This window comes from Schistocerca cancellata, chromosome 1 (genome assembly GCF_023864275.1).
Source record: "Schistocerca cancellata isolate TAMUIC-IGC-003103 chromosome 1, iqSchCanc2.1, whole genome shotgun sequence".
In the NCBI taxonomy this organism is placed as follows: domain Eukaryota; kingdom Metazoa; phylum Arthropoda; class Insecta; order Orthoptera; family Acrididae; genus Schistocerca; species Schistocerca cancellata.
Window position 1 is genome coordinate 955,112,171 of NC_064626.1, and position 24,344 is coordinate 955,136,514.

General features: G+C 38.8%; 1 protein-coding gene across 7 annotated transcripts in view; it reads left to right on the plus strand.

Moving 5' to 3' along the window:
* Positions 1–24,344, plus strand: part of LOC126088314 (GATOR complex protein Iml1) — a 579,824-nt gene that overhangs the window by 63,887 nt on the left and 491,593 nt on the right. For all 7 annotated transcript variants that reach the window (XM_049906449.1, XM_049906465.1, XM_049906495.1 and 4 more), the window contains exons 7-9: positions 11,307–11,494; positions 11,588–11,784; positions 19,918–19,985. In XM_049906449.1, coding sequence (XP_049762406.1) covers positions 11,307–11,494; positions 11,588–11,784; positions 19,918–19,985 — 453 coding nt within the window. The remainder of the gene's footprint in view (positions 1–11,306; positions 11,495–11,587; positions 11,785–19,917; positions 19,986–24,344) is intronic.

Sequence of the window (24,344 nt, forward strand, 5' to 3'; positions counted from 1 at the left end):
TTTATTCTCTTTGGGTGGTTTTACTTTTTTTTTGGAAAAAGGGACCGATGACCGTCGCAGTCTGGTCCCTTTAATCCCCCCAGAACCAACCAACCAACACAAAGTTTCAATTTTGATAAAGATAAAACACTGATAAATTTTGACTTATATATTGACTTTAACTTTTGCTGGTCAAACCAATGTGGAACACTTCAGAATTCAAATGAATAAAAGGGGGGGGGGGACCCTGAAACTGTTATGATCACTATATTAAAAAAATTGATTACTGAAATTATCATGCATTCGAGATTTACAGTATACTATGCTTTTTATCTTATTTACTTCTCAATTAAATACCTTTATATCTGTTTCGAAATGATTAAACTTCATTACTATATCAATATTAAAGTTATCTTTCAACTTCGTTAGACCTTCGTTATTCATTTACTGGTTCATTAACAAAACAGTTCTTTAAACACCATTCTAACATAACTAGATCTGCAAGTAATTATTATTAACATAAAATTTAATTTTTCATTTCGGGACACTCGGATTGCACAACATTTGGAAAGGACCCTGCCTAGGTTAGTTGTGAGGATAATTAAATGAGGGGAAAGTTCTGGTAAAATTTAGATTATTATTGAACAGTTCACTCTATGGTCCATACGCATACAGTACTAAAAGTTTCAACCTGCTTGTATTGATGCAGCATTTGGCAGGCGGCGAGATGGCGAGGCACAGAGCACACATACCACCACAGCTATGGCTCTTGACGTATCGGCACTTTAATTCTTCTTAGCATCGCAATACTTTTCCATTTAGTGCCTATGGAATATTGCCATGCTGTGTGGGCGTTGGAACAGCATACCCGAGGCTCAGTGAAACTACGTCTTCCAGGAGAGCCTCCTCGCTACAGAAGGTGTTGCTCAGACCATTGCCAAACTCCAACTACAACTGCTGAGCCCGTTGTGCCGTGCAGTGCCCGTGTGCATTTTCCCGCGCTTGCCTGCCGTCCATCTTTTACCGCTCCCTTACAGACAGGGTATTCACCCGAGGTTTTGCATTCTACATATCCTAACACATTGCATACGTATGGACCAGATGCACAGTTACAATTTTAAATATCTTACAACAGTTTCAACATTTGTTACATTTCAATTCTATTACAATATTACTTGACATTTGACATAAACATAAATATTCACATTGAAACTTGTTTACAGTTTTCTTAACACAGTGACATGAAACAAAAAAGAAATGAAATCAGAACATACAGTTTTCTTAACACAGTGACATGAAACAAAAAAGAAATGAAATCAGAACATCAATTATACTAGTTTATTGAAAAATGAGATGGAAAAAAAAATTACTTATATGTACAATAGTACAGCGTTGTTGCTGTTACACATGCCCCTGTTTCCAGTAAATTTCACTAAATGCAAATTTGATGGGAACACTAAACTTTATATTTATACAGGGGTTCTGAATCTTTGCGTGAATGTACCATCATAAAATTTTGTATCACTTAACTTCCTTTCACTCACATTATAGAGGTGTATACTTTTTAATATATCGAGAACATTTAGCTATCATTTACTTAAGTGCCTTTGGCACAGTCCAACCTCCTATCACAACATGATTTAAGTAGCAAATTACTCATTATTATTAAATTTCTCAGAGAAATAAAATCGAAATTTGGAACACAAACACTTAACTACAAAGCAGATACAAATACCTATATACACTATAAAACAATTTGTTGCTGCTTGCATTGAATGACAGTCATTTCCTTATTTACTAATAAACACACAATATTATTTAGAAAAATCCCTACATATATTTGCTGCCTATTATTCAGATTTGGGCAGTCCATTTCGCATCATATTATCACATCACCTATAACACACTTACAATTCTCCTTGGACTATTTATCTGCCCTCTTTGGTGTTTGGCAGTCCTTTATATCATGACTCACGTACTGCCCAATTTGATTTTTGGCAGTCCCATCTTTTATTTGGCTTGCAGCATTTACCTTTTCTTTCAGTCCTTTTTTCCACACACCTTTACCTTTATAGTACATTTGGTAAGCACACTGACAATGGTATACATACATTTACAAATACTTGTTACATTTAGAACAAAATAATTTCATTGTTAAATAGAGCACATTTACTGCAGATAGCTTTCTGAGTGTACTTAGGTCACTCACTCCTAGGAACATACAGTTTCAGGTCCACAACGTTTCTTACACCTAAAGGTCTCTTGGATTTTGGGTCGATCAGGTAGTAAGCACTATCGTGTGGAATGTTCTGTATTATATATGGTCCATTATAAATATATTTAAATTTGGAAATTTCATGGTTCAGTTCACTAGATTTTTCGTGGGTTTTTAAAAGAACATAATCCCCAATTTTAAATTTTGAAACTTTCAGGTTTTTATCATGTCTTTTAGATCTAGATTCAGCTTTTTGCCTTGCCCTTTTTCTGAATAATTCTTTCTTTTGACTCAACCTCAAGCTTGTACAAGGTGGAAACTCTAGTTTTTCCTCAATTAAACTCTTACTTCTGCTGCCTAACAAAATTTCTTCCGGTGGGAACCCAGTAGTTTCATGATGTAAGGTGTTCATGACATTCTCAAAGTCCAATATAAATCTGCCCCAGGCTCTAAATCATGCCCCTTCCTGTTTTTTCCACAACGCACCTTGGTCGACTGTGACATCGTCCCAAGATACGTTCCTGACCTGTGAACCATTCATATCTGGTGGCTTTCTCGGTTTCTGGAGTTCAAAGTCTTTACGTACTTGAACTTTTTGCAAAATAGACACTGAGTCGTCAGGTGGCTCCTTTTTTCTGTGTTCAGTCTCAACATCTGGGCTTTGTTTTGAAACTTCGTCACCAGTAGGTAAATATCGCAATTAGCTGTATTCCCATTATTTTCACTAGTACCGAAATACTCGTCATCTGAACTATCGTCAGAATCCAACCATTCTGGATCGCTTTCAGGTTCTAACATAAAAGCTTGTCTGAGACAGGCACTAAGTTCTTCCTCTGCATTTTCGTCAGGCTTTAATTTTAGCTCGATATTTTCTTTAGGCAAAACGACCTCATTATCAGCTTTACTCACATCCACCGTTACTTCATATTTAGTGTAATCCTCGTGGACTTCAATTACTCTTAGGTAATTACCTGCCCCTTCCCCATGGTGCCTTTCGGTAACAGCTTGTACTGTTGGCGGATCGTTAACAGAAGTTACTTCCTCTTCAATGCTTAGGATTTCATCCTCCAATTCCTTCCTATCTTTAACCATCGTCCTATCGGCAGCACGCGTACTTTGCGTGGCGCTATTTACTCTCTCCTCTACAAATTCGGGCCATGTCACCTTATTGGCGTCCCTACTATTTCCTTTTTCACTAATTAACCTCCTTGCCTCATATTCCTTCTTAAAATCCTCCCGCTCACATTGCTTGAGACCCTTGTACAGATCGTCGATCTGCACACGCCAATAAGTTACTTGTGCTAATTCATTCTCGCCATTTACTTCATTGCTAACACTGCTAACCGCACCTCTCTGTGTATCCACTGTTCCATCCACTATTTCCTTCGCCACGGAATTACCACTCGTAATGTATTCACCAGCTCTTACGGCAATGTTTGTACCTAATTCTGCCGCCTTGCTAGCGGCTTCTCTCTGAACAGCTGTTCTGCTAGGCTGGGCCGTTGCCCTCTGATGCTCCACTCGCCTGTTAACATGTATCGCTCTGTGCGGCGAAGATGACTCATCTGCGCACGCACCTGACGCTTGCTTTGTCACAACACGCTGCGTCGTTCCACACCTGTCCCTAAGCTGTCTCATAACTTCATTGTCAGTCCGGTAACATGTCTTAAATCGGGGCCGGTATGTTCTGTCCGCTTCCGTTTGGCCCGCAACGTTCGCGGAAATCAGTTTCCCACGTCGTTATTATTTTGCGCGGTGTACCCTCTACCACGACCTGGATAACCCCCTCTTCCTCTTCCTCTGCCTCTACCTCTCTGTATCATGTTGATGCGAAACCCATCGCCGTCATTTCTCCCGTCATTATTGCAATTACTTCTGTTACTAAAATTCTGATAATTGGCACGACTTACGCGCCAATGATCTTCGTCTTCGACCCTTTCGAGAAATGCTTAGAAGCTACGATGATTGCTTCCCACACATCTCTTCGAATCTTCTGGAAGCTGTTTATATAGCTCCCATATGATTTCAGAATCGGATCTTCTCCCTCTTAAGTGTGTCAACTTTCGGTACCAATATTCGCAGAAATCTTTCAAAGAATTCCTGCCCCTGTTATCATGAAGTTTGGCCATGATAAACTCGCACCACAAATGATCCTGTTTTTGTTCGGACCAGTATTCTTCCATAAATTTTTGTTTAAACTCTTCGAACGTCATTAGTTCGGTATTCAAGTTAATTCCCCAGCGCTTAGCGTCACCTGCTAAGGCGCTAATTACTGTGTTTATCTTTTCCTGACCAGACAAGTGTTTAGGAAACATTCTCTCGCAATTTTTGATGAAATCCGACGGATGCCATCTTCCAACAGCTTCGTAAGTGGCATGCCATTACAGACAACACCAGGCCTATCTTTGATTTTACTCTCGAGATCGAAAATTTTGCCTTGAATTTTCGATGTATTTTGTTCACACTTTTGTACACATCCAGTAACTTTTTCGCCTAAATTTCTTTCAGTATCTGAAACTGCCTTTTTCAACTGTGATATTCCATGTTGGCATTCGTTTACGATCTCAGTTTTAAGACCGAAAACTTTTTCGTCTACTTTTGTTTCAACTAGAGGCTCTACTCTCTCTTGGATGTTGAGAATTTCAACATCAAACCTACTGTTAATGTTGTCAATTTCCCCCTGCATAGTATTCATATTTTTATTAATTGTGTCAATTTCAGACTTCATAGTATTTACTGCAGAACTTAAATTACCCACTTTTTGTTCTACCTGTTCTATTTGTTTACTAATTTTAATTCCTTGTTCTTCGACCTGTGCTTTAAGCTGACCAACTTGTGTTTTAAGCTGCTTGTCAACATGTGTTTTAAGCTGATCATTCTGTGTTCTGAGCTGATTACTTTTTGTTTTAAGCTGCTCGTAACCTGATTACTGACTTGTCTCTGAAGCTGATCATTCTGTCCTGCAATTTGTTTGGTTAATTGTTCAAATAAGTCGTTCATGCTTAAAATTTTCACACTGTCTTGTTCTACGGAATCGGTGCGTTCCGATCCTACTTCAAAATTTTCTTTCGGTTCTTTCTTTATCTGTGGTGAATCAAACATGTCAGTGGATTCGTTTACATACCCACTATCATCTACAAAGTCATCATCTACTTCCTGTTTTATTCCTTGCTGTGTTCGAGGTGATCTCGACATTTCAATCTGTTTGTTAACATGTTCGTGGCATTGTATGTACGCCAATTGTCTACCGCTAACGCCATCTGTTATCTGGCTGCGTGAACTCCTCTCATTGCCAGCCGCATCTTCCATTACGCTCGGCGCATCTACTGTGTTTACATTCTTGTCCATACCGAACGCAAATTACACCCCACTACCGTACTTGACGTTCACTGCTATTTACTTTACTGAATAATATTGCAATTCGTGCCACTGAACATCCACTGTTCGGTATTCACATTAATTTGTGCCTGACAACAACTGGATGTCCTGTCACCGGGAGCCACTTATAACGTGCGCGTGGGGCACACAATACTCATTAAAGTCTGTACTATGGTAAGTGAGCGGGGTTCACCTTACGATACAGGATTTTCATATAGATATTGACCGCGTGTACCTGAATGGTGGCAAATCAGACTTACACCCACTCTGTAATAACAATGATCTGTCAAGTAAGTTCAAAATGCAATTACACGTCAGTATGTACCAAAAGCAACATTGAAGATGCTACCAATTTGATAATAATATGGTCGCCAGCCTAATTAGGCATTAACTGAGTTTCTTCCCTGTACAAGTTGATGTATATTCATGCAAAACAACACATAGTAACACTGCATAATATAGTAAAATTTTAGAACCACAAAATCTATTGAACTGATAGTTTCACGTTCTGTACTGATAGGGAAAAACCATGAATACATAACACTACACTATAATGTATACTACAAAGCTTCATACTGTCTATTGATCTGATTAAAATCGGGCATAGGTTACCCTAGAAATAGCACTTTCGAGCCACACACAAAGTTTCAATTTTGATAAAGATAAAACACTGATAAATTTTGACTTATATATTGACTTTAACTTTTGCTGGTCAAACCAATGTGGAACACTTCAGAATTCAAATGAATAAAAGGGGGGGGGGGGACCCTGAAACTGTTATGATCACTATATTAAAAAAATTGATTACTGAAATTATCATGCATTCAAGATTTACAGTATACTATGCTTTTTATCTTATTTACTTCTCAATTAAATACCTTTATATTTGTTTCGAAATTATTAAACTTCATTACTATATCAATATTAAAGTTATCTTTCAACTTCGTTAGACCTTCGTTATTCATTTACTGGTTCATTAACAAAACAGTTCTTTAAACACCATTCTAACATAACTAGGTCTGCAAGTAATTATTACACAGCTCTACAAAATAAAATTTTTTTTTCGTTGCCAGGGAAGTTTGAACGAAAATGGGATATTGTTATGATACTCATTCCGAGTATATTTGTACTTTTTCCAAATTGGCTCTGGTTTTTGAGATATAGGTTATTTGTGGAAATGAGAGTTTCATGTGGATAATATCGACTGCAGGGTCCATATATGGTGTAATGTATTTGCTACCTGTTTTTTAATTAGTGATATTGTACTATCTTTATTAAACAATTGTGCTCAGGGAGTGCATCTGTGTGGTTGAGGATTACATCATGCAAACATCACACTGTCAGCATGTGTTCAGTCCTGTTGTGCGGTGCGTGTGTTGAAGATATCGAGGGTTGTGCATGTTTGAATTCGGCGGTACTCGACATTCATTTTTTGGCCGAGGTAATCCCCGCAACAGCCGATAGGTAGCGTTCAGTGTAAACAAGAAAAATGGCGATGGTCGAAAGTCACACACATGTGCAGTGCAGCTTCAAGGAGATAGAACCTTTTCATCGTGACGTAGCAAATAAGAGGTGAGTATTCATTTCACACAAAACAATTAATGATGTTTGTTGGATGTGATTGACATGCAAATACAAGAAAGTTCTGAATAATATGTAGTATTTGTGCAATTTTGTTTTAGAAAAACATGAGTTCTTCACGCCGTCTTTGCGTGAACCATCCAGATGAGTCTGCTACATTTGTGGTGAATACGTTCTTCAAAAGAACAGGAAGAATATCACTCCTTTTGTGAAGGAAGCGTATCTGGCATATTTCGGAATTAAACTTGGAGAACAAGACAAGGCGTGGGCACCCCATAAAGTTTGTAAATGCTGTGTGGAATGCTTACGGCAATGGACAAAACGAAAAAGGAAAAGCTTAAACTTCAGAGTGCCTATGGTATGGCGAGAGCAGAAGAACCATACAGATGATTGCTATTTTTGCATTGTTAATGTGAAAGGTTTTAATAGGCTCAAAAAACGAAAGTGGGAATATCCCGATTTGGAGTCAGCAAGAAGACCGGTGGTGCACAGCAACGATGTTCCTGTACCAACCTTCACAACATTACCCACGCTAACATCATTAGATGACAAGGTGCACGGCGAGGAATGTACAAGTAGTGGTTTGGAATACGAAGGACGTGAGACACAACCCCAGCAGTTCGACCAGAAGGAGCTTAGTGACTTGATACGGGAACTCAATCTTTCAAAGCAAGCATCAGAACTCTTAGCATCCAGGCTTAAGGAAAAGAACTGTCTTCATCCAAGTGTTAAAATAACAGCTTACCGGACGAGAGAAGAAAACCTTCTTCCATACTTCAACCAAGAAGAGGTTATAGTGTATTGCAGCAATATACCTGGACTTTTACTTGAATTGGGGCTGCCGGAATATAGACCAGAGGACTGGCGTCTCTTCATAGACAGTTCCACTAGAAGTTTAAAATGTGTTCTCCTACACAATGGCAATCGTTACGCATCTATTCCAATTGCCCACTCAACAAAACTTTGTGAAGCATATGCTAACATCAAGATGGTTCTGCAGAAAATTCAGTATATGCAGCACCAGTGGTTGATTTGTGTTGATTTGAAAATGGTGAACTTCTTGCTTAGACAACAAAGTGGATACACAAAGCACCCATGTTTTCTCTGCATGTGGGATAGTAGGGCAAAGCACGAACATTGGAAGCAGAAAACATGGCCTCCAAGGGAACATATGGCTGTTGGTGAAGCAAACATCATTAATGAACCTCTGGTTAGTAGGGACAAGATTGTTCTTCCACCATTACATATTAAGTTAGGACTAATGAAGCAATTCACCAAAGCTTTAGACAGAAATGGTAATTGCTTCACATACATCTGCAATACGTTCCCTGGACTCAGTAGTGAAAAACTTAAGGCAGGAATATTTGATGGTCCTCAAATTCGCAGGCTCATCAACGATACCAATTTTACAAGTGTCATGACTGTCACTGAAGCATCGGCCTGGAACAGTTTTGTCGCTGTTGTAAAATGTTTTTTGGGCAATCATAAAGCTCCCAATTACGAGGAACTGGTAAAAAACATGCTCACTAACTTTCAAAACTTAGGAGCTAACATGAGCATAAAATTGCACTTCCTTCACAGCCACTTGGATCGATTTCCTCGTAATCTAGGTGATTTCAGTGAGGAACAAGGAGAGCGGTTCCATCAAGATATGAAAGGAATAGAGGAAAGATCTAAAGGAAGATGGGACAGGCATATGATGGCAGATTATTGCTGGAATCTGCAACGTGACTGTTCTGAAGAGACCTATAAAAGGAAAGCGTGCAGGAAGCGGTTCGTCATGGACGGAAAATGATATACTTATAGAGAAACTTTTCAATTATGTTTTATACGTGGACAAATGCCTATCAGGTTTTCATAGAAGCTATTTATAAAGATTATTTTCTTTTTTCATTGTAGTTTGTAGCGCTCGAGTTCAGTATTAGCAATTTTTTCTAATTTTTTGAATAAATCGTGCATTATCTCAAAAACTAGAGCCAAACTGCATAAATGGTTGCTATATTCATCCTCAGCACCACTAACCCATCCTAAAGCCACTCAGATATCCTTGGCAAGAAAATGAGTGTTGACCAGTGTTATTAACATAAAATTTAATTTTTCATTTCGGGACACTCGGATTGCACAACATTTGGAAAGGACCCTGCCTAGGTTAGTTGTGAGGATAATTAAATGAGGGGAAAGTTCTGGTAAAATTTAGGTTATTATTGAACAGTTCACTCTATGGTCCATACGCATACAGTACTAAAAGTTTCAACCTGCTTGTATTGATGCAGCATTTGGCAGGCGGCGAGATGGCGAGGCACAGAGCACACATACCACCACAGCTATGGCTCTTGACGTATCGGCACTTTAATTCTTCTTAGCGTCGCAATACTTTTCCATTTAGTGCCTATGGAATATTGCCATGCTGTGTGGGCGTTGGAACAGCATACCCGAGGCTCAGTGAAACTACGTCTTCCAGGAGAGCCTCCTCGCTACAGAAGGTGTTGCTCAGACCAATGCCAAACTCCAACTACAACTGCTGAGCCCGTTGTGCCGTGCAGTGCCCGTGTGCATTTTCCCGCGCTTGCCTGCCATCCATCTTTTACCGCTCCCTTACAGACAGGGTATTCACCCGAGGTTTTGCATTCTACATATCCTAACACATTGCATACGTATGGACCAGATGCACAGTTACAATTTTAAACATCTTACAACAGTTTCAACATTTGTTACATTTCAATTCTATTACAATATTACTTGACATTTGACATAAACGTAAATATTCACATTGAAACTTGTTTACAGTTTTCTTAACACAATGACATGAAACCAAAAAGAAATGAAATAAGAACATCAATTACACTAGTTTATCGAAAAATCAGATGGAAAAAAAATTTATATTAGTGTGTCTTATATTCATTTTCTGCAGTTTTTTGTTGGAGCCGTTTTGTCACATAGCCTTAGGTACCAGTTAGATCAGATGAAAATGGACAAATTTTTATTGTGACACAATGTTCCATCCTATTTGTAGTTTTTCTTTTCAGGTTTCTTTTCAGATATGTTCCATTCTGGATTGTGTGGTGAGGCAGATACATTTCAGTCTTAGATAACTGTCCGTCACCTACCACCATAGGAAAGTGTCATTGTTTGAAATGATTTATTCCCGTGTGTGATTATAATAATATATTCCCTGGGAGTCTGAAACTATGTGCTTTCTTCACTCTTACGAAACAGTCCAGTGTTTGTGTGCTGATGCTGTCTGCAGATTTGTTTCAAAATGCTGTTGTTTAGTAATGTTCAACATTTTTGCTTTCACACTTATTAACTCAGGCCTGCCTTTCTGCCTTTGGCAATGTGAGGGCATTGAACTTGAGTTTAAAAATTTGATTTCTGAGTAATAACCAACTGATAGCTTTGGATATTCATCATTATTGTGTTCAGTACTGGGAACATTTGTGCAAGGTAATTAATATGACTTGTTATTTTATGTGTATAGCTCTAATTTTTTATGTAAGGTTGAAGGTTGTGTTGCCCACATTTTGGCATGCGTTGTCTGGTGCACACACTATACCTCAGACAACAGAGACTTGCATGCTGTAGAGTCAGAGCCAACTAGTCCATTGAATGATCTTATGTGGTGTTTAGTGATGAGTTTTGCTTTTGTTTTTGGGGACCAGGTTGGCATCGATGTGTCCATAGATAATGCTGTGAAAGGTTACAGGAAACAGTGTGTCTCGAGACTGATGCCTTGCTGTGGTTATGCTTTGGTCTCCCTGTACAGTCTCCACCCCCCCCACCCCCCCCAGCCCTCTCCCCATCCCACTCCATCCCCTCCTCCTCCCAGCCCACTGTTCCCTCCATTACCATATTGACAGTTCCTTAATGTCTCGGGATATGTTCTACTTTCAACCAATCCCTTCTTTTGGTCAATTATGGTTTGTAAGTAAATGTATCTGTACAACTGTGACATCAACTTTGCATTCAAATAAACCTTATGCTGACCAAGATTTTTCATTTTGTAAATATTTTGAAACTATTTATTTATCTCATACATTTTAGTTTTCTCATGGAAGGGCTGTTAGTGCTTATAATGAAGGTAATTATCTGAAACATTTGCATGTGCATGTGCTAGGATTTGTGTAATTGTTACCATTGTTGTCTGATTTTTCAGAGTTGCTGTCCAGAACGAGCGCTATGAAGACTGGACAAATACATTGGTCCAGTTGCGACGTCTTTTTACTGATTATCAAAAAATAGTTCTAGAGTATCACAAAAGACCTGGTGAACACGTTCCAAAGGCTGTGAATTCTACAGCTGCTCAAGGAAATTTTCTGGAAGTGTTAAACATGTCTCTCAATGGTAATATTGGTGTTTGCTGTTAAATCCATGCTGCCTGTGATACATTTTTGTGAAATTTTCTTACTATAGCGAGTGATGTAATCATTGTTTCAGTGTTTGAAAAGCATTACTTGGATCGCAGTTTTGATCGAACTGGTCAATTGTCGGTAGTAATTACACCAGGGGTCGGTGTTTTTGAAGTTGACCGAGAGCTTACTAATGTTACTAAACAACGAATTATTGATAACGGTGTGGGTAGTGACTTAGTTTGTGTTGGTGAACAGCCACTACATGCAGTACCTCTGCTGAAGGTAAGTACTGGTCTCCTACTTTTAATCTTTTTATATTCACTTTCGTGTTGCTGTTCTTATCCTCTCCCATCGTTCATATTCAGCTTCTCGTTCCTCTCAATATATCTGTCATATAAATAAATTAATTTGCTCCCTTTGCCTTTCTGTACCACACTTCATTTTCTATTATGTTTCAGGTCTTTTTCTGTTTTCATGCTGTTCCTTGTTATTTCTGTACACGTGTTGGGCAGTTTTGCTTGCTTTGTGTTGGGTGACAGTTCTTCATGTTCTGTTGTTCCATCAAAAGATATATGGGTATTGTTCTTGAACTGTCATCTCACTGTTCCAGTCTGGACCAATAGAGATAACAATATGTAATGCACTAGAAAGTTACAATAGAAAGATTAAAACTGTTGGTTAGAATACAGTGGACTGAAATAACAAAAATGCCTTTACTTATGTACTGTTGCAATTGTTGTCTTTCTTTAGCTGTTGAAGAAAAGGATGAAGGGAGAAGGGGAGGGGGGAGTTGAACATGGAAAACTGTTTTGAGAACATTATGCTGCGTTGCATAACAAGTCGAGAATTTATGTTATGTTTTTCCTCCTTGCCATTCACGTACAAAGTAAAGAAGGTGGTTAATAATTTGATGGGACACTGAAAGAAAAAAAAAAAGATAGAAAGAAAAAGAAAAATTGCACCCATCGTACAGACACTGATGCAATACTGACAAACCCTTGTTCTTATTTGCATCAACCGACATGTGAAAGATACAGGGTCTCTATAAAAAGCATCGGGAACAAGTTTTTACTGACATGACTGGATGTCATAGCATACTCGCACTGCACATGTCCATTGGGAATGGGTGTGGGGTGACCATCAACATGCACCAAGTGCCAGTCGTCTGCGAGCATTCATTCAAGCAAGATCGCGTTTTTAGTGGAATCCTGTGGAGTGACATTATGCAAGTGCAAAATGCAGCAAACAATTGAACAGTGGTACGCCATCAAATTTTGCGTTGGACTGGGGAAGTTTGGTATGAAGACGTTGGCCGTTATTTGCCAAGTTTTCAAGGATGAAAACATGCCTCAATCTGCAGTTTTTAAGTGGCCAAAGCTCTTCGAAGTTGGCCGAGAGAGTGTGGAGGATGAACCCCTTGCTGACAGCCATTGACATCAAGAACCAATGACAACATGTGGCATGTGTTTGAAGTGCTGAATTCAGACCATCGATTAAATATGTACGTGGTCACTGATCCATTTGGCATTTATAAGATGACACTGCACACCATTATCACTGAAAATTTGTTGATACAAAAGAATTGTGATAAACTCATCTTGATGGCCCTGATGGATGACCAAAAGCAGAGGTGAGTCCTTGCTTGTGAAGACCTTCAGCAACATGGCGAACAAGACATCAGCTTTTTAGACACTGTAATCATGGGAGATGGAACCTGGATATTCGATACGACCCAGAAACAAGGCGGTGAAGTTCTGAAAGGCACACTGCATCACACATTATCACATGGACAAAGTGGCTGATAGCTCAAGAAGAAGTCGGTGTGCATTTTCTGTTAACAATGCAATTGTGTTGCTCACTTGTGCCAGTTGATACTAATGGATACTCAGAGTGTGGATGATGATGATGATGATGATGATGATGAAGATGATGGATGATGATGATGAGAATTTGTTGCAAACTCTTGCAGAGAACTGAAGAACAAGTACTATGTCTATCAGCAGTGCATTAGAAATGTCAGAAAACTCTATTGTGTGATTGTTGCAAGAAACTATTTTCATATCTGATGCAAACTGAATGTGCAAGGGTTGTTGCAGGGAGACAGTTTAAACGTGGATACCTAGCTGAATGTCCTGCATAGTTTGCAACACCCAAGGGGTTCACCTTTGATCTTGATGGTGCAAACCTTTGTGGTCTTTGTAGTGTGTCATTTTTCATTCAGTGTTCATGATGCAAATTAATAGTTTCATTTTGAACATTTCTTGAATGTTGACAATGTCCATTTTGTGAAGTGTAATACATACATCCCATAGAAGGCTGATCTCTGCACCTCCTGGACACTCATTTTCTGTTGCTCTACTCATGCACATGGTGAGGCATCAGCAGCTGATATTTTTCCTGTCTTAAATGTTAATACAACAAGCTTGCACTCAAGGGGTTCCTTGTTAATGCTTATGGGCTCTATGAGCTTCTACAGCCAAGTGTCAAGGTTTGGAGGAACACTTGCTATTGGAGTATATTTATCACCACAGGAATGGGTAGTCCTCTAGCTGCTTTGCCCATTATAGGCACCATAGAAAGAAACCTTAAAATGTTCATTCTTTTCTAGTGGTTATCCTCCAAGTCTGGATCTTTCAGAGATGGTGGTACTTGAAAAAAAGGCACTAATCTGGATATCAGCTGGAGTGATCCTGATGATTTATTACAAAACAGTCACTTGCGCACACTGAAACAGCATCCAGAAAAGGGTATGTTAGACCACACCCCAAATGCCACTTATACTGCCCACTCATCCCACCATCCTGCGCCCTGACCCTCTAGTCCTCTGTTCATTTAAGAAGCAAGCCTGTCTCTGTGGAATGACAAGCACTGAGTGATAGTTAGAACAGACAACACTTTGAATGTAACAAAAGGTAGTAGTGTATTGGCAATTTGCAAGCATTAAAGTTGTGACTACTGCAAGAGACTCTTGCAGCTTTTGCTTGCTACAAAAAATAAGGGCATCAAATAGAAAAGTGTGACACTCACAGGCTTAATAGGAATGCTCATTGTGGATAAAGGTTAAACACGACCACAGTGGAGTCTTGCTATCAGCATGTTAATCAGCCTTGGTTGTTAGATACAAGAAATACAGAACATTGTTTATAAACATAGCTCTACCAGTGGAATCATCTTAATAAGTTTTTAAGGTCTTAACAATATTTACCACAGATAAAATACCCTGTAACAACTTCTAAGTGACCTTCTTGCAACTATTTTCAAGTTGTTGAACTAATATTGCTCTAATTGTTCTTTTTACTACTTTCACACATCTTGTCACAAAGCTTTGTCAAAACAATGTCATTCAGGCACATTGCGAGTGTAAATTTATTTGTAATTGAACTGGACAGTATACTTGTAATATACACGTTAAAAATTCAATTTACTGCTCTCCATTTGCTTTTATTTGGGGGTAAGGTGACTGTGAGACTAGCCAATCAAAATGAGTTATGAGTTTCCTTTCAACCAAACAAGGATGGCTCTTGCGGACAGTCTATGAACATTGCTGATATTCCAAGATCTCTGTTTTGATGAAAAACTGTGTAGTAACCATGCTGCAGAAAGCCAGAAACTGTCTTCAGTGTACTGTGTATTTAGAGCTGTTAATGGTAAGTAGGTGCATGTTATAACTACCTCTCTGCAAAAGTTGATGGCAAGTGTAATTGAACTTCAAGAAACATCTATACATGAAGTGAATGGCGAAACAAGGCCCTCAGTGTAGACTGTGTTGTGGGGCTTGAAATCGCATCAAATGTAATTTTACAGTGCCAAAAGGCACAGACATTTGGGTTACTAATTCCTGAAGAGATTATGTCTAACAGAGACCTAGTAAAGGGACTCCTACAACTCATCTAGGGTACTGACTGGCTTTAATAGAATGATATGGAGAGATACAGCACAATAAACTTAGTTTTGGTGTGTACAACAGGAGGCTAAGACCTTTATTGAATCAAATCAAAAGCTTTAATTAATACAAAGAACCACTCATATTTTGTAGACATGTCCTCTCTGCAGAAAATTAACATTGAGCTTTGAGGTGCTTGTGAGGATTCAAACATATGAAATTCTGAGAAACTGTGTTGTAAGTTTTAAGTCCCCTTCGGTTGGTCAAAAGTCAATGGGCATAATTCACTTAGTCCTAGCCTTAATCTGTATCTAGCTACATATTCTGTGAACCACTGAGAGATGCATGCAGATGGCATTTTTTCCTATTCCAGTCACATATTGAGCTTGAGAAGAATGACTATTTAAATAATAATTAGTATGATGTCTTCGCAGACGTTGTGGGAGTGATACCTAGGGATCTGAAGTACTTATCATAGCTTCTTCACTTAATATAGATTTTTTTGTTTTTGTAAGTTAGCTATCATGTGTTAATTGGCATATATCTTTAAGTATCCGTCATGAGTTAAAAAAAAACTGTGACAACTCACATTGCATATCTTTGTATACATTCAGTGTTCCCTGTTAGACATATTTGTTTTGGTTCCACCCACTTGGTCAGTATTCTAAGATAGCACATACAAGTTTTATTTTATTTTATTTATTTATTATTATTTTTTTAACAGTCTTCTTTGCAGAATTGATTCATTTTCCCATTATCCTTCAAGTGAGCCAAAGTCTGAGAGTAGCTTTACCTATGACTGAGACTACTTCATCATTCCATTTAATTCATACATATTACAAAAATGATTGTACATATATATGTATGTACACTGACGTGACAAAAGTCATGAGACAGTAATATGCACATATCATATGATAGTAGTATTTCATACACAATATATAAAAGTGAAATGCATTGGTAGAGCTTCAATTGTACTCTGGTGATCCACGTGAAAAGGTTTCTGACTTGATTATGTCCACATGGCGAGAAATAACAGAATCTGAATGCGGAATGGTAGTTGGACCTAGACGCAAGGGACATTCCATTTAGGAAATTGTTAGAGAATTTAACAGTTTTCTGTTAGGACAGTGTGGAGAAATTTGATGCTAATGGACTACTGACAGCAGACAGCCAACATGAGTGCCTTTGATAACAGTGTGACATTGCCTGCAGCACCTCTCCTGGCCGTGTGACCATATTAGTTGGGCTCTAGATGACTGGAAAACTGTAATGTGGTCAAATGAACCCTGATTTCAGTTGGTAAGACCTGATGGTAGGGTTCAGGTGTGGCGCAGACCCCTTGTAGTGATGGAGCGAAGTTGTCAACAAGGCACTGTGCAAACTGGTTGTGGCTGCATAATGGTGTGGGCTGTTTTTATGTGGAATGGATTGGGTCCACTGGTCCAATTGAACCGATTGTTGATCGGAAATGGTCAAGTTCCGCTACTTAGAGATATGCAGCCATTCAACAATGCAATTTTTATGGGTGGCATTGTGCTATTTTTTACGGATTACATTATGCTATGTTACTGGGCCACAATTGTTGGCGATTGGTTTGAAGAATATTCTGAACACTTAAAGCTCATGATTTGGCTGCTCAGATTGACCGACATGAATCCCATTGAACATGTTCAGAATGTAATTGAGACATCAGTTCATGCACAAAATCCTGCTCTGGCAACACTTTCGCAATTATGAACGGCTGTAGAGCCAGCATGACTCAATATTTCTGCAGGGGACTTAACAACTACTTCTTGAGTCTATGCCACATCAAGTTGCTCCACTGTGTGTGTGTTTGTGTGTGTGTGTGTGTGTGTGTGTGTGTGTGTATAGCTCATGATGTGTAAATAGTCAGACTATATTTAACCAGTATTGGAGAATGAGCAAGAAAATTTTAACATAATTTCAAACCTTAAGTAACTTTTTATTGCTGACAGCTCTCACAAAATGATGAAAGGAAGAAAAGTTTATAACCTACTGTAGTTTTTCTGTTCATGCAATAAAACTGGAGCAGCAGGCATGCCATCTTAATTTATTACTTCTGTACTAATAACTGTATTTGTGACACTTTTGCAGACAGCATCCACATATACCACTGAATGTACCAGCAAAATTAAACCATTGTTTAACACGAGTTCAGGGATATGATATCATAAATACTTAGACACGTGAAAAACTGCTGAATCATGCATGATATTTTATTACTTCTTTACTACTAACTCTATTCACAACACATTTTGCAGGCAGTATCGACATATACCCCTGGGTGTACCTGCAGAATTATACCACTGTATGACCCAAACTTCTGGAAATACAGCTTAATAAACATAGTGCTGCATGAAAACAAAGCTACATGGCGAATTTTAATATAGATACAGTTGAACTATGTGTACAGACATGTGTGAAATATGTTACACACACATGAAATATGTGACACATGTGTACGCTGGCAAATCCATGGCTAAAAAGTTCCTTGTAAAGCTCTGGATTGATTTTTACCAATTGTAGTACACATATTATCTACTATCTGGAAAGAAATCCTGTGGGTGTAAGCAGCAGCAACTTTATATTGGAATGGGTGTGATAAGATGAAGACAGAAGGGAGGCATAAGAGGTGGGCAGACAGGGCGGGAAGGAGAAAATGGACACAGGTAGTGGGATGAGGAGATGGATTTAGAGAGGGGGTGGATATGGACCAAGAGAGGGAGTGGGAGAGATGGACAAAGAGAGAGGGAAGGAGGAGCTGGATTTAGAGGAGGGAGTAGCAGAAGGACAGAGAGAGGATGATGAGCAGACAGAAAGAGTGGGGGGCAGGAGCAGGAGTAGATGGACAGAGAGAGGTGGAGGTGATGGATGGAAGGGGAGAAGAGGAGTTGGACTGAGAGAGGGGTAGGAGGAAGTGGACAGACAAAAGGGAAGAGGAGGAAATTGACAGAGAAAGGGAAGAGGAGGAGATAAGCAGTGTGTGGAAGGAGGAGCTGATGAACAATAGAAGGGGGGAGGAGAAGATTTTAAGGGAGAGGGGGAGGTGGTGAAGGACTGAGGGGGGTAAGAGGTGGGGAGGAGGAGGAGATGACAAAGACAGAGGGGGAGGGGAAGATGCTCAGAGAGAGGGGGATGAGCAGGTGGAAAGAAAGAGGGACTGAAGAAGATGGACAGTGAGAGGTGTTGGTGGAGATGGATGGAGGGAGGGAGGAGGAGTTGTATTGAGAAAGGGAAGGAGGAAATGGACAGAGAAAGGAAAGAGGAGGAGGAGATAGACAGAGAGGAAAGAGGAGGAAATGGACAGAGAGAGGAGGGAGGAGGAGATGGACAGAGAGAAGATGAGGAGTAGGTGGAAAGAGAGAAGGGTGAAAAGGAGATAGGCAAAGAGAGCAGGGAAGAGGGGATGGAATTAGAGGGTGAGGGAAGATGGGCAGAGGGAAGAAGCACTTGGACAGAGGGGTAGAAGTAGACAGACAAAGAGAGGGGGGAATAGAAGATCGAGAGAGAGGGGCAGGAGGAGATGGACAGTGAGGGGGGGGGGAGGAGGAGGTGGACAGAAAGAGGCGGTGGTGGAGGCGGACAGAGTAGGGCGTTGGCAGGGAAGGAGGAAATTGATTGAGGGAGGAGGCAGGAGTTGGGCTAATAAAAGATTGCAATAAATACATACCAGGCAATGCTGGGTATTCAGCTAGTCATTATATAAATGCTGCAAACACACCATTGCTTGCATTAATATCTGAGAGCCTGGGGACAAAGCAAGCAGTGGATCATAGCAATAACTGCATCTTGTCTCATTCACTCAGTGGTATACAGGTAAATCAGCAAATTTGTACAGTAAAATGGATGAGCCTTGAGACTATTTTCTTTCATGAAATGATGACAGAGAAAAGTGATGAACTCCTGTGTAATGAACTATTTTGGAATTGGTATAACACTATGGCACTGTGATAATTAAGTAGACCTGTCAGAAACCAAATATTTTCCATTGTACCTCAGATTCATTATTTAGAAAGAAAGTAATGAGCTAGCGAAAGAATGATTTGCTGCAAGTGTACAGACCCCCCCCCCCCTTTCCCTGTCCTCTCCATTCCAGTGACTTCTACCTGTCCATTTCAGTGACTTCTAAGCAATTTCTGATCTAACTCATCACATTTGGCATTGCTTCTCATTTTGTCATTCTGTTAATACAGTTTTGATGTTTTGTTTATTTTGTTATCAAAAACTGCTGTGCCTTTTTCTGCATGTGGCTATTGGGTAAATTGTTTTTCTTTCTGTTTCTTATTTTTAATCTGAGACATCCTTTTCGAACTCCTCTTATTATTCCATCTGTTAAATCTCTCTCTCTCTCTCTCTCTCTCTCTCTCTCTGTGTGTGTGTGTGTGTGTGTGTGTGTGTGTGTGTGTGTGTGTGTTTTGGAGAGAGAGAGAGAGGGGGGGGGGGGGGGAGTTGCAGATAATGAAAAAAGTAATGACTTGAAAACAGTACAGAAAATTTTTTTTTTCCAGTTTCACAATAAAGACACACTCTTCAGTGCAGGAGACGATTATAGCATGCCACATTGGATAAATCTGAGGTAAGTAAGTACAAATTTATATTCATTTTATACTTTCATTTATAGAGTAGTATTGACAATATTATTTTACTTTTCAATATTACTTCGCTGTTTTGTAAGTACGCTTTACAGTAAGTGACAGCAGAAGAAAATAAAATGTAATTGGCTGCCACAGTTTTTTCACTTTCTAAAGAATTTCACAGAAAAATTTTAGCAATAACTGAATGCATATCAGAACTATTTGCAAAGCCCTCTGCTTCATTTGTCATTATAACATGGGAGAAGTATTGTTTCTACTTTGGTTCAACTTCATTGGGAAATACATTAAGAAATTGTTTGAACTGTATACTCACATCAAATATAGAGTGTCAAATTTTGTATTTATTAGGCAACAGCATCTGGAAAACTAAATTGGACAGATTTTCGCTTGTGAAAGGCATAATCTGGTTTTGAGACACTATCTGCCATTGAAGCTTTAATCTGTCAGGAAGTTTCATTTCAGAATTCACTCCACACCATGTGACAATGAAAGTTTAGTTCTGGACTGAAAGATGAGATCATATTGTATGTAATTGTCAAAACATAGTGATTATAGTTCTGCAAGAAAGTCTTTAGTATCAAATAAAGAATGGAGCAATTTTTGTAGCATTTTTGTTTCGCTTGTTGGTTTTCGGCTGCTGTTGGTTTATTTATCAGTCGTCATTTTTTATTTGTAGTTAACTGTTGCTCTTTGAGTTTACATATTGTCATTTTGTCATTTGGAGACAGTGAGTGGAGCTGTGGATGCTAGAAAATTGAGTGTCAGGTGGAGAAATTGGAACATTTCTGACTTATTATTTTGTTCAGTTTCAATAGAGGAGTGACAGCAGTAGAGGCAGCCAGAAATATTTGTGCGTGGGTGGGAATAATGCCAATGGACAGAGCATGGCAAGAAAGTGGTTTTCTCGTTTTAAGGAGGATTGTTTTGATATTAGTGACTCTTCGTGTTTGGGAAGACCTTTGGGGTTTGATAAAGATTTTTTAAATGTGTTAATCCACAATGGTCCACATCAGTGTTACCGAGAACTGGCATATGTGATGAGCTACAATCATTCCTCTGTCATGTGATACTTGCATGCAGTGGGGAAGAAGGTTCAAAAATCAGGTGCATGGGTACCGCATACTCTAAGCCAAAATCACAAGACTCGGTGGATGGCCATATGTGCATCTATTCTTGCTCCTCACCAATTGGCTCATCCTGTATAGTTACTGGTGATCAGAAATGGTGTCTTAATGCTAACACAAGGAAAATAAAGGATTGGTTGTGCCCAAATAAAGCAGCAACTCCCTGTACAAAGACCTGCATACATTCACAAAAAATAGTATTATGCATCTGGTGTACCAGCAACAGTGTGGTGTACTATGAATTGCTTATCTGAGGTGTAGCCATCACTGTTCACATTTATTGCCAACAACTGAGACATTTTGCAGGTGCAATCCAAGAACAACTTCCAGGAATACTTCGATGAAGTCTGCCTGCATTCTAATTAACTGCCAAAAAACACTATATAGTAGTTGGGTTGGGAAGCAGTTTCACACCTACCTTATCCAGTCCTCAGATTTTCAGCTTTTTCACTTTCTGTCAAACAACTTCAAGGAGCTTCCTTTCCAGATGAAAATGAACTGTTGACCTTGAGGATATCAAACTTTGAGTACTAGAATTAATAACTGAGCAGGAATATGGCTTTGACAGATGTCGTTCTATCTATTTCGACAGGTTTTACAAACAGGAACTACATGAGTCATTCACATTAATGTGACCACTGCCTAAGTTCAACTGAATGTGCAATAATCACTCACAGACAGCAGATGGCAGCACTAGCAGTGGAAAGTGTACAAAACATGCCAGAGGGAAAGGGGGGGGGGGCATGCGGGAAACCATGTAGTCGTTGTCATACTGCGGAAAAGGAAGTGATTTATCTGACATACAAAAGGGCATGATTATTGGCTTTTGAGCCATGGATGGAAGCATTTCCAGAGGTGTGTACGGATGAATAGACATGCAACTGTTGAGCAACTGACCACCCAGATGAGCAAAGAGGCTAACAACTGTGCCTCCTCAACAACTGTTTAGCAAATTTTGCTGCATGTGTGCCTCTGTACCTGTGCTGAATGCTGTTCATTGGCGACAAAGGATGGAATTTGCAGGCTAGTACACAACTGGTCGTAGAATGCTTGGCAGTGGTGGCTTTTTCAAATGGATCACTTCCTACACTCCATCAGGTGTGAAACACCTGAAAGCAAACACCCTGCAACAGTTGTCGGAAGGGTCTAGCCCAGAGGAGGGAGTATGGTCTGTTGTTGTGGCATTCCCTGTGTGACACATCTCATAGCATTTGATGCTGCAAATGGTAATTATTGAATCTTTTTACAGGTGGTCACATTAATGTGACTGGACAGTGTATATAACTCATGTAATGCCAACCAGGGAGAGCAATGAGAAAATTATGTCACAGTGGATGTGCATTTAAGTCACTATTCCCTCCATTTGTATGGTGTTTTTCCATCTAGGGTACCCTTACTAATTGGATAGTAGTTTGTTAATGTTCTCTATATTTGGTGTCACACATTGTTGGAGGATGGTCAGCCCTAACATTTCTATATTAATAACTTTGATAGATGATGATAAACGGACATTAAGAATTTTTTTAAGGTCAGGGATTAATCGCTCGACTGTACGTTAAGAAATTTTTACCAACAACAAGTTTGTCATTGTATGGACCAACACCAGTTTTGGTGTGGCACAGGACCATGATGATGGTCTATTCCAAGACTGAAATTGCCTTGTAATGAAGAGTTTCTTGGGGTATAGTTGAGGGATTAAACTGTGAACTTTAAAAATTTCTGTATTCATTACTCAAATTTCCTGCATACATACTGTGTTGTTTAAACCTTGTGATAATCTTTACTCCTTATCAAAAATTTGTCTCCATGACTGGTTAAAACAGTTATTTATATTAATTATATTATTTATATTTGGGTTAAAATATAAATTTGGAAGACGAAATGTTAAAATTTATTTATAGCTGTTTTTATGAATCTGTGTAACTTAAATAATAAACTAGGATTAGATACCCAGGGTTTGGATTCTGTGACATTTCTTGTTGTTATTATACAGGTCTCATTACTATGTGCCTGTGTGTCTAAGTTGCTATTTATTTATTTCTTTTTGCAGTAGTGAACTGTAATACATAACATCAGGGAAATATCATTATTATTTCAAAAGAGTAATAATGAACTAGCAATATTGAATATCCATCCTTCTCTCCTTTCTTTCCTGTGTTTCTCTTGTTGCCTTACAAACCACACTGCACGCTCTGCTTACAAGCCACACTCAGTGTACATCCTTCTTTGTTTTCATTGTTTAATAATGAAGTAGGTACAATGAGTGAGTTATGATTATTGTTATCATCATCATTATCAGAGTTTGTCTGTAATAGATATTACCTCTGATAAAAAAATAATGGGCAGGAAATAGAGAAATCGATACATGCATCCTAAATTTAGAACCACCAAAGGAGTTGCATGGAATAAGTTGAGAAAACAGTGGAAAATGTAGAGGTTGATGGCAGAATTATTCTAAGTTCTTATAACAAGAACAGTTCACTTATTCATTTATCTATTCATCATGTTCTGTAGATCACGTGTGAAGGAGAACACTCATAGATATGAAACGAGCAAAAGTAAACATAACAGAATGAAACAAGTGTTAGCCGCTGTGTTAATAATTGACTGTTGATGAAGTTCTGAAGCACTCAGTGATAAATAGGAAAGTATTTATTGGAACCTAAAGTTCTATAAACAATTTATGTTTGATCAAGTTAAACAAAACAAAAATTACTAGCCAAGGTGCTGCTTTGACAAAAGATACTTTTTCGTTTTCACTCACATTACCTTCTATTGGTGGCTTAATGTCTATGTGATTACTTTGATGTTTATCACAGAACAACAGTTATGTATTTTCCACAATAATGGAACCTGTTTGCATGGAACATTGCCACAAGTCATGCAACTATCAGGACACTTCAATTCCTGAATGTAATTTTGTTTTGAATTTATAGGGATTCTTAATTTTTTTAATGTCAGATGGCATTTTGTGTAAAGACTTTCACACCAGAACACCCCACTCTGAATACAGACAAGGAGCCAAAGTCAACATGGAAAATACCCTTGTGTTTTGTGTAATGGTTGTGTAAATCACCATCACCTCTTCATCATTAACAGCAAATTTGTTAGGAAGTTATTGTAATAATTGCAAGATCTTTGAAAAGGCCTCTGTAAGCTGTATGACAATCTATTTTGTGCCGTATGTTGTTTAATAAATTGTGTCTCATATTTACT